The sequence below is a fragment of the Triturus cristatus genome, chromosome 12, assembly GCF_964204655.1.
Source record: "Triturus cristatus chromosome 12, aTriCri1.1, whole genome shotgun sequence".
In the NCBI taxonomy this organism is placed as follows: domain Eukaryota; kingdom Metazoa; phylum Chordata; class Amphibia; order Caudata; family Salamandridae; genus Triturus; species Triturus cristatus.
Window position 1 is genome coordinate 462,882,052 of NC_140595.1, and position 14,959 is coordinate 462,897,010.

A 14,959-nucleotide genomic window follows, 5' to 3' on the forward strand; every position below is an offset into this window, starting at 1 on the left:
GTTAAGAGATTTGAGCATATAATTAAACTTAAGTGCAATGCCATACCGGTCATACAAAAAGTGAGACCTGTGTCGTCATCCGTCAAAGAAGATCTTAGGGTGTTATTGGGTAAAATGTGTGAACAGGGTATTATAACACCTGTGGATTCTTCTGTATGGGTTTCAGCTGCCGTTATAGCCTGAAAAAATCTGAGGATATATTTTTGTGTGCCGGTCTCGGAGTTTTCAATCGTAATATCCTCATTGATTCCCATCCTCTCCCGAAGATACACAATTTGTTGGCAAATTTGGGTAATAGGTATTTTTCCACTGTTGACCTACGTTCTGCCACTCATCTGATACCTTTGTGTAAAGAGTCACAGTCTCTAACAAAGTTTATAACACCCCTTGGAGCATTTATGTGTTTGTGGATGCCATTCGGATTGGCATCCACCACCAGTGTGTTATAATGTTTAATGGATGAGTTGTTTGGTGGTGAGAGCAGTATACAGGCATTTCAAGATGATGATCTTATTCATTCTGAAATTTTGGAAGAACATATTGAATGTTTGAGTCTTGTTTTAAACAAGTTGGTGGAACATGGTGGAACTGTGAATAGAGAAAAGTAAAAATTTTTGCCACTCAAGTAGATTACCTGGGGCATAGTATTTCTTCTTTAGGTATCAAACCTAAAACATCACTTGTGAACGCCATTACTGATGCTCCGGTACCGAGAGATAAAGAGTCTTTAAGGGCATTTCTGGGGCTGAGTGAGTACTATGCCAGAATCGTACAAGGCTATGCTCTTGTTGTTCAACCGCTGAGAGCATTGTTAAAATAAAAATGTTACGTTTGTCTGGATGGATGTTGAAGAGAATGCCTTTGGGAGAGTCAAAGATTTAATTGTGTACGCCCCCGCCATTAAACCTTTTGTGCATGCAGAGAAGAGTGTAATTACAGTTGATGCAAGCTCTATGGGACTAGGTGCCGTTCTGAGTCAATTTCTGGATGGAAGAGAACGAGCCATCACCTTCGCATCTAAAGAACATCATTTGGCTGAGAACTATTGAACATGAAGAATTGGCATGTTCGTGGGCTTCAGAAAAATTCAAAATGTTTTTGAGGGAACGAGGTTTGATTTGGTCACGGCTCATAAGTCCTTAATTTACATGTTCGGGGATAGTTAATAAGGCTTCATCCAGGTTGATTAGATTTTTGTCGAGAGTGCAGGAGTTTAATTTTGATATTGAATATGTACTTGGGGAAAAGCACATCAGGGCTGATTGCCTTTCATATTTGCCTATAAGGTTGGGCGACTGAGTATCAGAGTTTTTAGAGGAGTCTGAATGTGTCATGTCTGTTGTGGATGCCTAGGGTTGTTTTGGGATTACACCTGAAGAGTGGGAAGATTGTGTTTCCAGTGATGAGTGTTAAAGAAAGGTTAAGGAGTATCTTGTACCTAAAAGGCCATGTGATAGGAATCTAGGTATGGAATTGAAAAGTTTTGAATAAGTGGCTGCAGAATTGTCTGTAGTGAATGACTTTGTTTTAATACAGGATCTGTTTGTGCCACCCATTAGTTTAAGGAGTAAAAGTATTAGTTTGGCTCATCAGACCCCTCAGATAGCTGATCACTTGACAATAGAGGTTGATTAACATAAGGGTGGGAGAAGCTTACAAGTCAAAACAAGAATGTATTGGAGAACTGTATAGTATGTGATCATAACAAAGTTGGAAAAATAACTGAAATGTATTTACGATGTCAACAATAAAAATAATTTTAAAAAAATATTTTGGCTCATCCGGGACAGCTGGGTATTACTGCCTCTGCCAAATAAAACAAGCAACACTTCTGGTGGCCTGAAACTGATGGGCAAGTCAAATCAAATCTTACATTAATAAGTGTGCATAATGTTTGTGCACTGATAAACATTGGAAACGTTGTGTCCTGCGGAGAGGCCAAATTGTTCTTAGGGTAGGCATAGATTATGCAGGACATTTCAACATTTTAAAAAAAGAGAATACATATTTTTGGGGTTCAGAATTCTTTTTTTATTATTCAGCATAATAATCTGATACAACAGCAATGGGACAGTAGAGCATGCAAACCCCTGAGGCGGGAAAAACAGCTAATTGCAGTCCAGTTGCTCATAACGCAGGGTCATTGCGGCAGTGGACTGCTTCTCTATGTGGTTGTATTTTCCATTTGTTAGGTCTAATGATTCCTTGGCTGCTGTTGAGGTTTTGGAGCTGTTGTTTCAAACAGAGGGACCTCCTAAGGAATCGTCATGAATAATGGATGCACTTTGTGTCTGAGGAGAGGTCGGTATTTTTCAAGAACATGATGTGAAACTTGGTAGAGTTCCTGTGTATAGTCCTTCTTCCAGTGGACTTGTTGAGAGGGCAAATCGTATGTTAAAAGATGGGTTGCAAACAGCTGTTGCGAGCAAACTCAATTTCAGAAAATTTCTACAACAGAAAGTGTGGAGTTATAGTATCACACCACACAGCACTATGGGAGTGTTGCGAGGGATGAAGCCCATTTAAAGTCTCAATCCTGAGTGGCTGACTGAAAAGTGTGGTGTAGGTAGTGATTTGGATTTGAAAGAAGTGCATGAGCAAGTAAGAAGAAAACAAAATAAGGTTAAAATTAATTTTGACAACGTTAAGCATGATAAGGATGTTATACCTAGTGACTGGATATTGGTTAAAAAGCCTATGAAAGTTATGAAAGGTGAATCTAAATTTTCCAGAACCACTAAAGTGCAAAGTGTTTCCAGACGTGCTGTTGTTTTGGAAAATAAAGGTTGGTGGAATAAAAGTGCTATTGTTCCTCTGAGCAAGGAACAAGCAGATATTATTAGATATAATCTCAAAGTTAAATTTGAATTCGATTCTGATAGTAGTAAGAGTAATTAGTTTCTTCTGGAAGTGTTTACGGATGGTGTTCGTGGTGCTCAAGTGGAAGTGCTTGAAGAAGCAGGACAAGGTGAGGGTGTTGCGATCCCTAGGGAATGTGAGGATGCTACACTGTAAGGTGGCGGAGAAGGAGACGGGGAGGCCAGGGTATGATATGCTATTAGTATTTTATTAGCACACACGTAGGGGTTTTTCTACAACTGCAAAACACAAAAGTCCTTGTCGGTGCAAATTCTTCGTTCTCTTCCTTCAAAGAGCAAGGATCTTCTTTAAGCTTTAGTAATGTTCAGGATTGAGGGACTTGGTCTTGCCGTCCAGTCGCACCAAACACCGGTAAAACGCAAAAGAGAAAAGAAAAGCCTCGGTAAGGGCATTGTTCAGTTCGTTGTAGTAGTGATCAGGGAAAAGGGAGTAAGGGAAGGAGCACCCGACCGTCACCAGTGATTCACACTCTCTGCAACACTTACTGCTCTTTTTGACTTTCGTTATTCAATAGAGCAAGGGCAGAGGTTCCCGGTGTGCCGCTTGGCCCTCCCTTCACCTCCCCGTTTCCCCTTCCCCATACAGCCTCCAGCCGGCCCCGTACCTTGTGGAGCCACGACCCTCCTGGGCCGTGGCCGCCTTCTGAGCATTGCCGGAGTAGGTCCGGCTCCCTTTTTTCATCGTCTGGGGTCAGCACTTCTGTTCGCCTGGCTCTTAGTGCCTCTTCATCCGCGGCGAAGATCTTTGAATCTCCAAATCCCGGTTCCACAAAGAAGGTCTCGACGTCCCGTTCTCCACCCGGCAGTCCCGCTTCCAGGATCCTGATTCCCGAAGAGGACGCCCAGGATACGTCTCCTCTTCCACTTTGAAGGAGAATGAGTCACCTGACCAGCCCACGTGATTGGCAGCCGCAGATGAAAGCAGAGGAGCCTTAAAGGGACAGCACCGATCCGGGTCGGAAGACGGAGTCTGAAAGTAGAGGCGGGGACAGGGAGTAAGGTAAGGGGGTAACTGATCATGTCCTAGGTCCGACGAGGTGGGTCCGCGACTCGGCGTGGGTCCGCGACTCGGCTCCTCGTCACATACACCTGTGAATGAAAGATATTTATAGAAGTGCAAGAGTACTGTCCATTGCTATCAGGTTCAGAGATTACGTCATGTAATGTATTCTGTATTTTCTTATGACTTGTTGCATTTATTGTTTCAATATGTATATCTTTCATTTTAGTTTTTTTGGGGGGCCGGGAGATTGTGTTTGTTGAATGTATTCTTAGGGTTGTGTTAGGGGTTCCCATGCAAACTGTCATATCTGCAGTAGAATGTGTGAGTAGAACGTGTAGTTGTCATAGTTGAATATAGGGTCTATGGAATGTTTTCACGGGGTGGAGGTCATTCTGCGAGACTACTGGTTGGAGACAGGTCGTGGGTCCTTCTGTTGAATAAAACTCAAGTAACTGCTGTAACTTGCAACAATATTGTACCTGGAAAAAAACTGGTGAAATATGCAAGCGAAGAAGTGCCCAGAATGAGGAAAAACTTGGCGGGAATTGGTACCCAAATGCCAAAGCAACTATTCCCCTTTCCTCAGAGGCATACTTGTAATGGTGGAATAGTAAAACACCCCATGATATTTAGAATAACAGGGGCCGCAGTCCCTATTTACACTGCAGCACGCCTTTAACTAGGTGCTCTGGGAGTAAACAGGGACTGATGTGTTGTATCACAGATTATGGCTGATCCGAAATCAGCCGCAAACTTGTGGCTGCCTTGGGGCAAGCGAATTAGTTAAAGGCAAAGCCCCTGTTTGAAGCAGCCGTCTAACTTTTTCAGTGCGCGTGGCTACCAACCTGCACTTCAGAGGGAGACAGAGAAGCTCCTGCAGGCGAGCGTGGTGAGGGACTATACCCACCTGCAGGGGAATTTCTGGCGGACCCTTTTCCCCATCTTTCACACCCTTGGTGCCATGCCCCCATGTGGATGAGGAAGCACCCACGCCAGCGTGATCTTTCTTACTGAGTAGGACACGTCGTTTGCTGCCCCTTCTAAAGTGCCCTGGAGGTGCGAAAGCGAGCACACATGCACATTGCACCCCCGGGGCTCTTTATATTATACAGCACTAGGTGCGGTATTAGCACATCATCAGTTTCAAAGAACTCCTAATGAGGCTTTAAATGTGTAAACCGTATGTAGCCATGTGGTCCCGCCGCTTCGTCACTGTCCTATGCCTTTCTCCCTTGCTTCTCTTTGCTCCTATTCCCCAAATCCTTGATCATATGTCCGGATCCTTTTTTGAACTTAAATGCGGTCATTTTTCAATTTCACTGTTGTTTCCGCATTTCAACGTAGTGTGAAATTTACCAGTACTGACTTTTACCACTTCTCTGCCCTCTTTTTGTTTGAGTAAATAGCCCATTATTCCCCGTTTCTCCTGTGCCTAATTTTTCTTAATGGTAAAACCAACCACTGTTTCTTTCATGATATTAGTGAAGAGATAGAAAACTGTTAAATAAAAAAAAATAGAGATACTTTGAGTGAATTGAACTGAAAGGAACGAATGAATGACAATGGCCATGTGCGCATTCATTCTCTGCAATACAAATAAAAACTCTTTTTGGCATTTACTAGTCATTATTATGTGTCTTTGAAGCGATTAAAGTAACACAAAGTAAATAACTGAGTGTTTTTTCATTGCTAACATGCTACTCTGCAGTACATCATTGATACGCATATCCCTTTATATACAACACAATGCCACTGTTTTGAAGCACAGACTTAATAGAAATGTTTTATGCAGTTGAATGTTTTTTTATCTGGTCTGGTAAACTGTCCGATTCTCGAAACAATAAGACACCAGTGAGTTTCCTTTTATTCCTGAAAGCGATTTCCCAACACCTACGGGTACTTGCTCTTTCCAAACTTTAATGAAAGGCAAACGTCCTTGAGAAATTCGAATCTCTTACTTCACATTGAACTTTTGAGCGTGCTTGTCATTTCATTCATTGGATGTAACTTGTTTTCTATATAAAAGTCTATTTTAGTTTTATTTTAAAACCGACTGAAAGAAAATGTTTAGAACATTTTGAAGGCTTAATAATGGATAACTTCTCTCAGCTTCTGCGGATTTCACTACAGGACCAGAATTCCACCTAATCAACAAGTAATGTTTGCTTTTCTACACACAGCAACCAACTTTGTCAGATATGACCATGTACGAGATGAACTTTTCCCTCCTGGTGGAGGACATGCTGCAGAACATTGACCAGCCTGAATACCGGCAGATTATTGTGGAGGTAGGTCCATACAGCCTAGTAAGCGTTAAAAATTACCCCAGTTTAAAACTTCAAGAAGAAAATGTGATACATATGTTCAACTGATGAACAGGTAGATAATGCAGTTTCAAGCAATCTTTCAAATGTATTGTTTTTCTACACTAAATTTGTTTGGAAAGTGGTGACCAATTATGTCCTTGTTCCGACTGTTGTGATGCGGCTATGGGAAGTCAGAGAAAAACGCCATCACGTAACCAAGAGGTTAATTTGCAGAATGTTTGCTTCCTGTACATTTATACAGTGCCATAGAACAGCGAGGTGACAATCAAAAGCCGTAGTTATTTAGTAGCTCTTGCTGGTGATACATTCTGTATAACACCCGATTTGTGTTCCTCTTGTATTTCCAGTTTCTTTGACCTTCTTTCGATCCAGATCATTCCTTGTCTGGGGTCATATTCTTCCCTCAACCTCTTTTAGTCACTCCTTTCAGTCAGTAACTGAACAGTGGGTCTCCCATCTTTTTTCCCTGTCAGACACATCTTATCCAGCCACTGCTTTATCCCAACACATTGCTTTTTCCATCTAAACCCCTCTTTTGTTCCACCGAGCATGCCCACCTCTTTGAGCACTCTATTTGTTTGCCTGCTGCCATGCTGGTTGTTGTTCCTTTAATTATTTTTTGTGTTTGGCAATCTTTCTCACCTTCCTTCTACTTCCCTTGTGACGTGATTCCAGCAGCAGCCGTCTCACCCCTCTTCTGTTCACTAAGAACATTTTTGCAAGGAGAGTTGATCCGCCTAACCTAGTTTGCTTTCATAATGGACTTCTTGCTGCAGTCATTCTACTCCTCTTGTCTTTATGCCTACAGTCATGCATACCTCCTTCTCTACCACTGCCCCCTTGAAGCAGATCCAGGGACGGCGTCCATTTTTTGTCCCATATCCATAGTGTACTCAGTGATGTCAGAAAGTGAAAATATCAAGAACCGCGTATTGTAGCTTCTTCCTTTTTAGAAGTTATTATTGAATGTCCTACTCAAGTCTTGTATTCAAATAAGTCCAATCAGAACCAGAAAAAGGTCAATAAATCATGTGACACAAATGCAATCATTTTTTATTTTCTCCTTTGTGGTAACAGTTTTTTCCTTATCACCACTGTTACCAGGAGGTCAACAAGAAATTCAAAGTGAACTTATTTGTGGCTATTTCTTCCCTGGATGCGCTGTAAATTATTAGTTATTCGTATCAAAAATTTGATTTAACCCCTTTGGTGCAGCGGACGGTCCCCTGCGGTCCCACGTGACGGTGGGCATGTGCGGAGGACGGCCAGGGGCCGTCCGAACCCCGCCCACTGATTAAATCGCCCACAACACGGTCCACCGCGTTAAGGGGTTAAGATCTCTCCCCTTTAAGAACGATGAGTCTTCCAAGGATCATTTCACTGGTGACTATCATCTGTACAATGACAAGGCGGGACTGATCTTTTATATTGGGCTCTTGACCGTTCTCTCTTTCCACCCCTACAGAAGGACAGGCACTTATGCATAAAATAGTCAGATATTATTTGCTTGATGATGCAGATAGTATGTACACAATTCCTTAAAATTATGTCAGTCTTCACTAAAAAGATTTGCACAATTCTTGCAACATCGGGCCATGTTGTTAGAATTATTCGATTATTTTAATCCCTTGTTTACCTCTCACTTGGGATCAGAAAAGTGGACGTCAATTAGAATGACTTTACAGCTCAAAGTTGTCTTGATGGTGTTTTAGCCATTGTGCTTTCGCAGACATTGAAGCTTACCAAATTGATTCTTTTTCCCTTTTCCAGCTGTTAATGGTTGTATCCTTACTTTTGGAAAGAAATCCCGAGCTGGAGTTTCAAGACAGAGTGGATTTGGATAAATTGGTGACAGAATCATTTAACGGTTTTCAAAAAGACCAGAAAAGACTCAAGGAAACTGAAAAACAGGTAAACAGATGGGAAAATATTGTTTGGGCTATTCTATTTCATTTAAATAGAAAGTGTTAGACTCCAGTTATTAATTTAAATGGTTGACGCATAGGACCACAACTGTCATTACCTATACCCAGTTGAAAGTATTGACAGCCTCATTAGATGGTTTAGCGCAATAATACATCAAAATAATTGGGTCATTATGAGTACTGGCATCTGGAATGTGTAGCAAATATCAGTGTTTCTGCCAGGAAGCAGCTTCAAATGTTTGGGGTGTGACATCTCCCAAAGAAAGTTTTTTTTAGCTTGGTAGATAGGTCTGGTTGGATGTGTTGTTTTTCTCGTTGTCCTGATTTCACAAATAGTTAAAACTTGTTCATTTTTTGGGATCAGGAAAAAAAAAAATATATATATATATATATATATATATATATATATATGTATGCTAAACGTTGGAATAAACTCTTTCTTTGCTGAATTACTCACGGAGTCGGTGCCTGTTTGTTGGACGCTGTCAGGCTGGTATTATATAGAAAAGATTCGCCGGGATCTTGACACCGACCCTCCTCGTTCAGGAGCTCTGCATATACGGACCTTGGTGGTAACAGTTTCTTTCAAGAGGAAAATACAGAGCCCCACCGCAACGGACCAAACTCGTTTGATACTGCGATCTCAACACCGTGCATCCCGCGCAGAGGGAGAGTAACTGATCCTCGTGGTGGCCGGAGGGCGATCGGAGTATCAGGTAAGCTCCTTGGAGCGGCTGAGTGAGTGTTGGCGGGTACTGAGTGGTGGCTGCTGGGAGAGGTAGTCCCGTGAACCACGAGACGGGCAGTGAGTAGCACAGAAGGAACACGATTTTCCAACAATGGCCGAGGAATGGATCAGAGAGCGTGAAGAGGCAGCATTGGATGTCTTTAATGATGGAGAAACCAGCACAGGGCTGACGACAGGTGCAGCTGGGCATACGGAGCAAATGTCAGTTAGCAACAGTGTCAGAATGTTGCAAGAACTGGAGAAACTTAGAAAAAGTGAAATGGCAAAATGGTGGGAATGCAAATCCCTACAGAGATACCTTGATGTAGGTAGGATCCCGAGAGGCCTTAGGATCCTTGTCGCTCCCACATATGAGAATCCGAACCTAGAAATGTTGAAGGACTGGGCAGACAATAGTGCGGAATCGTCACAGAGAATGCTGCAAATATTGATAAAATACGCTGAAAGTGACCGCAATACTATGTTAACCAAGATTGAAACACTACTAAAAGAATTAGAGAAATGTGAAAATCAGGAAGATATACAGAAAAAGTTAAGTGAAATGAAGGCAAGACTGGTGAAACACGAGGAGTCAATCAAAGCGAGAAAAGCAATAAAGTTTCAAAGAGATAGAAATGACTATATGCAAGGAAGAATATACACATTTTCTAAAAAATTCGACAACATACGCAGACAATAACTGTCTACTGCAGCTGAGTCGCAACCAAAAACTACAGAACCAAGTGCATCAGAACTCAGTTCTGAACTAGAATCTGAAACAGAATCTGTTACAAATGCCTCACAACCAAGAATGGCCCCAACTGTAATTCAGGAACTGGGTTTTTTACGCATAGAAAGAACCATGAATCTACGCCCACGTCCCCCGCGCCAAGAGAACAGAAATGCAAACACGGAACAACGAGAGCAAGGCGGCGAAAAAACAGACGATGGGGTCAGAAAAACGCAAAATATAAACAAACAACCCTACAGAAGAGACAGGCGCAGATAAGCACTACAAAAGACAATGCCAACACAGTAATTAACCTAACTAACATGGAACTTATAGAAAAAGAACAAAATATCCTTGCCTTAGGACTTTCCTTCTGCGATAAAACCAATTTTGATTACCCTCAAACCCGGATTGATCTTTTTCAGTTTGTTAGAAAACTAAAACTGAAAAAACACTTTTTCTCCATTTCTAAAAAGGATTCCAATGAAATACCCAGTGGTGAAACGAACAGTGGTTTAACAGTGGCTGACATGGAACTCCTACAAGACATGATCCAATTGCAAAACGAGGAGCAAAACATTCCAACACCGGCAACAACAGGTATAACCAATAACATCTTTGACACTTTTCCTTTTGAACGAACTCCATTCAGACCAAAATCAGTTTTCACTCCTATAATGCCGAGAGATGGCCTGGATATCTTTGCGGATAATGTTACAAAAGACCTCAAATCCTTAGCCCTTAAAAGCAGGCAAGAATTCAATCGAACATTCAATGCAAACAGAAGGGACTACAACACTGTCATGAATAAAATCAAAGAAAGGCAAGACATTGTGGTAAGATGGTCAGACAAGGGTGGCAATGTGGTTCTGTGGCCACTGACTAAATACAATATTGAGGCACAGAACCAATTGAGTGACAGAGAATGCTATAGTCGTATTGCACCAACCACCATCATAGGTGTAAAAGAAAGATATCACAAAGCCCTTTATGAATGGAGAAGCCGAGGCCTTCTCACCAAACCAGAATTTGACTTCTTAAAAAATGACTATCCAACCACACCACAACTGTATTTAATCCCAAAAATACATAAGAACGCTATCGATCCACCTGGCAGACCAATCATATCTGCTATTGGTGGACTGTTTGAAAACACCTCTCGATTTATTGACTTTTTCCTCCAGCCTTTTGTCTGTGACTTACGCTCTTATATTAAGGACACAGGCGATTTCTTGACCAAAATGTATGATGTGAAATGGCATGATAATTATGTATTCATGACACTGGATGTATGCTCGTTATATACTAGCATTAGACACAAGGATGGATTACATGCGCTTGAGCACTACTTAAACAAAAGACCTATACACTTACATGGACACACTTCTATGCTGCTGCAAATGGCCGAGTGGTGCCTGGAAAACAATGTCTTCATATTTGACAAATTGTTTTATAAACAATTACAGGGCACAGCCATGGATACTTGCTTCGCCCCCAGCTATGCTAATTTGCATATGGGCTGGTGGGAGGAGCAAGTACTCATGCCAACACACAGTCTGGAAATGAAAGAAAATGTAGTTATCTATGTCCGGTACATCAATGACATTTTTGTTTTATGGCAAGGTACACAAGAAAGTGCAGAACAGTTTGCACAAGAATTAAACAACACACTCAACCTCTCTTTCACCAGCCATGTCAGTAAAGAATGTATACAATTTCTGGACATAGAAATGTATATAGAACAAAACAAAATCCAAACGAGAACATGCAGGAAACCTACAGCAGGCAATGCTATCCTGCACGCTAATAGTTTCCATTATGATAGTGTCAAAAAGGGCATTCCCTATGCAGAGTGCATAAGAATGAAACGCAACTGCAGCACGGAAGAGAGTCTAAATAAATCCACTAATGACCTCTTCAATAGACTACAGAGCAGGGGATACGAAACTAAAATTTTAAACAATGCCAAAACTAGAAGTGAGAAAATCACCAGAGAGGAACTTCTATTCACTAAGAAAAGAAACAACCAGGCTAAACATGAACTCACTAAAATAGATACGCCAAGATTGATTACAGGATTTAATGCATATCATACTTCCCTGCGAAAAATCCTGTACAAACATTGGAACAACATAAGGAATGACCCCATTATAGGACCAACATGGCCTAAAGTCCCTTCAATTAGTTTCAGACGTGCCAAATCCATGCGTCAGGAACTAGTGCGTAATGCACCTGCCATCATCAAAAAACCAAATTGGTTTCAAACACCTAAGGGATTCACTAAATGTAGCAAATGCAAAGCGTGTAAACATGGAACGAATACCAAAATAGTCCACATGCCCTTCAGAAACACACCGTATGAAATAAGAGGGAGTTTCAACTGTAAAACAGACTTTGCTGTGTATGTCCTACAATGCACATGTGGTAAAAACTATGTAGGAAGCACCATTCACCCAGCACACATCCGTATCCTGCAACATCTCAGGGCCATCGTGCACAATGACCAAACATATCCAGTTGCCAGACACATAAACTCACAACATGCCGGTAGATCCCAGGATCTTTCCTATTTTGTCATCGACAACATTCCCAAAAATCCAAGGGGAGGCAACAGGCAATTGGCACTTAGGAGACTGGAGTCAAGATACATCATTCTCCTCAATTCCAAAATCCCACATGGGATGAACGCCGATGAAGCTCTCAGTGTCCATCTTTAATAATAAATACACTCTCCGTTCCCACTGTTCCATTCCTCTTAGCGTTCAGTTCTCCCACGCTCTACTATTTTATCTCTGGCATACCCGTCACCTTTCACTTTCTTTTTAACTGTGACTACCTGCCCAAGATATAATTGGATTTTCGTTAACCACACAACACTGTGTTTGACTGGTTACTTCTCTGCCCACTTGGGCATCAATGTTAAGAACAGTCCCTTGAAACCTAAAAGAAATACTCCTTTACTCAAAGTGTATATAAATAGTTATTCACACATGGGACCAACCAGTGTTTCCTGGCCAGTACTCTACCCACACCTTTGCACTAGGTCATCTAATCTCTTTTTTGAGTTCTCGTAATCTACAAAACTAGAAAGCTTATACCTCTCTTTCTCTCTTTCTTAGTGCTTTATTTTCTTTCCTTGGGCACGTTCGCATTGTGGGTTTACATATGTAACCAACATGTTGTAAAAATTGTATAATACTTATTATTCCGTATTTTCTAAATTTGTTTTTCACTGCTATTGTGTGACTATATAACCATAGTACAGTTTTTTACTTTGAACGTTACTTATTACATTTTCGTATCAAAAGCAAACTAGGTCTGTCTTCTAGTTGCCATAACAACTAAACCTAACATGACCTTCACTATGTCTATTGCGTTTTTTTTGTTGGTTGCTATGACAACCCTAAGAGAGTGTAAAGACAATGATTATTTAACCATGCATGATTAACTTAGAACTGGATGCAGTGAACAAGGCGGTTGTTCCCGCCGAAACGCGTCAATGTGCTAAACGTTGGAATAAACTCTTTCTTTGCTGAATTACTCACGGAGTCGGTGCCTGTTTGTTGGACGCTGTCAGGCTGGTATTATATATATATATATATATATATATATGTTGTAAAATTCATCACCAGCTTCCACGTTGCTCAGGAAAAGACGAACACAGACCCAGGTATCAGTGCAAGAATATTCTATTTATTTTCACCCAGCACTGCCGCCATTACGCGTTTCGGCCTGCCAAAGGCCTTGATCACATGACATGTGAGGAAAACAGTCACATTCTTAAAGTGCCAGTGCCAGTGCATAATCACGTGGTGTATACTTAATGAAGCACCATAGACATAGAAACAATTTCTCTGACCTTTTTAAATTATTGGTATGTCTTTTCTTCGTTATTTTGAAAACATTAAATTAAACAAACATCCTTGATTTGTTATATTCTATTCTGAAAAAAGGCATTGTTGCAAGCAAACTTCAGTCATGTTTCTAATGAAGGACAATAACGTTGTTCAGATTAAAAGAACTAAATATAAATATATAGATATATAAATAGATGTTTTTATTGATGTCATAAATATGATAAAAGAATAAAACCCCAGTGGGTATATTCTAAAATTTCATATCACAATTATTATTCAATTAAAATCAAAGATGAATAATAAATAGTTGAAACAATAAAAGAATATCCAAACTATATATATATATATATATATATATACACACACATATGCATATACATACATACATACATACATACACGAAGGTTGCCCCAATGAGGAGGTCGCACTTGAAGGGGTTACTGCACACGATCACACCGGCAGCAAGCAAGTGCGACCTCCTCATTGGGGCAACCTTCGTATTTTCTAATTTAGCGGCCATCCCGGTCGCGAGGGGGTCCTGCTGCCTTAACCTGGTGGATCCACGGTGCTTGAGCACTATGAGCGCTGATTGGAGTGAAGGGGGCCTGATTGCCGGTAAATATTGGCAGGAGTGCAAGTAACTCTACAATTTTTTAAAGCCCACTGGGGTAATGACTTTGTGAGAACTACTTCATCGGGGTCTGCGGCACCCAACCGGGTTTTATTGAAATGGAGAGTCAAGAGCAGCTATGGGTTAAGACTACATCAACCATAATGCCTTGCTTGCTCACGCCCATGGGGGCGGGACTCCATATTTAAATAAAGCTATTCATTTATTTCAATAATTTCAATGCTTTTTTACGAGTGAAATGTCCAGCTAACTATAACGTGTGAAACCTCTGGTTTTTTAAGTGAATATATATATATTTATATTCACTGAAAAAACCATAGGTTTCAGGGGCGTTATAGTTAGCTGGACTTTTCACTCGTACAAAACCATTGAAATTCCCCCGTTCTAGTTAGTTCAGCTAACTATAACTCGCGCGCCCGCAATTCACTGCTGATGACGTCACATATTACATCACTCATGACATGGTCAGTGACATCACTCATGATATCACTGATGACATCTCAAATGACATCACTCATGACATCATCCAGTGAATGTGTGTTTTTCTGAAAATTACATATGTTTTATATATGTATATCTCAAGGTCGATGGAAGAATAAATGGGTATATAAGTGTCTAAATGGATGATTTGTTTTTGAAAAATTGATTGTATAACTGACTGATTAAGTGTATCTTAGTGAATACATGGCTTAGTGAGTAATGTTTAAATATGTAAATATCTGTATCAGTCTCTCACTTTGTGTATAAGTGGCTGCATGGGTTGGTGAGTAGCTACATGAGTGTCTATATAGGTTATTAGTTGGTTTTTTGAGTATCAGTGTGAGCGATTGAGTGTCTGTATAGTTCGGTGGGGGGGTATTACGTAGTGCATAGGTGCATG

The 14,959-nt window shown here is 40.8% G+C and overlaps 1 protein-coding gene across 1 annotated transcript in view; it reads left to right on the plus strand.

The window, feature by feature from the left end:
• Window positions 1–14,959, plus strand: part of PHKB (phosphorylase kinase regulatory subunit beta) — a 1,466,493-nt gene that overhangs the window by 1,426,946 nt on the left and 24,588 nt on the right. Inside the window, exons 29-30 of the mRNA XM_085637773.1 lie at window positions 6,063–6,170; window positions 7,980–8,120. Of these exons, the coding sequence (XP_085493899.1) occupies window positions 6,063–6,170; window positions 7,980–8,120 (249 nt within the window). The remainder of the gene's footprint in view (window positions 1–6,062; window positions 6,171–7,979; window positions 8,121–14,959) is intronic.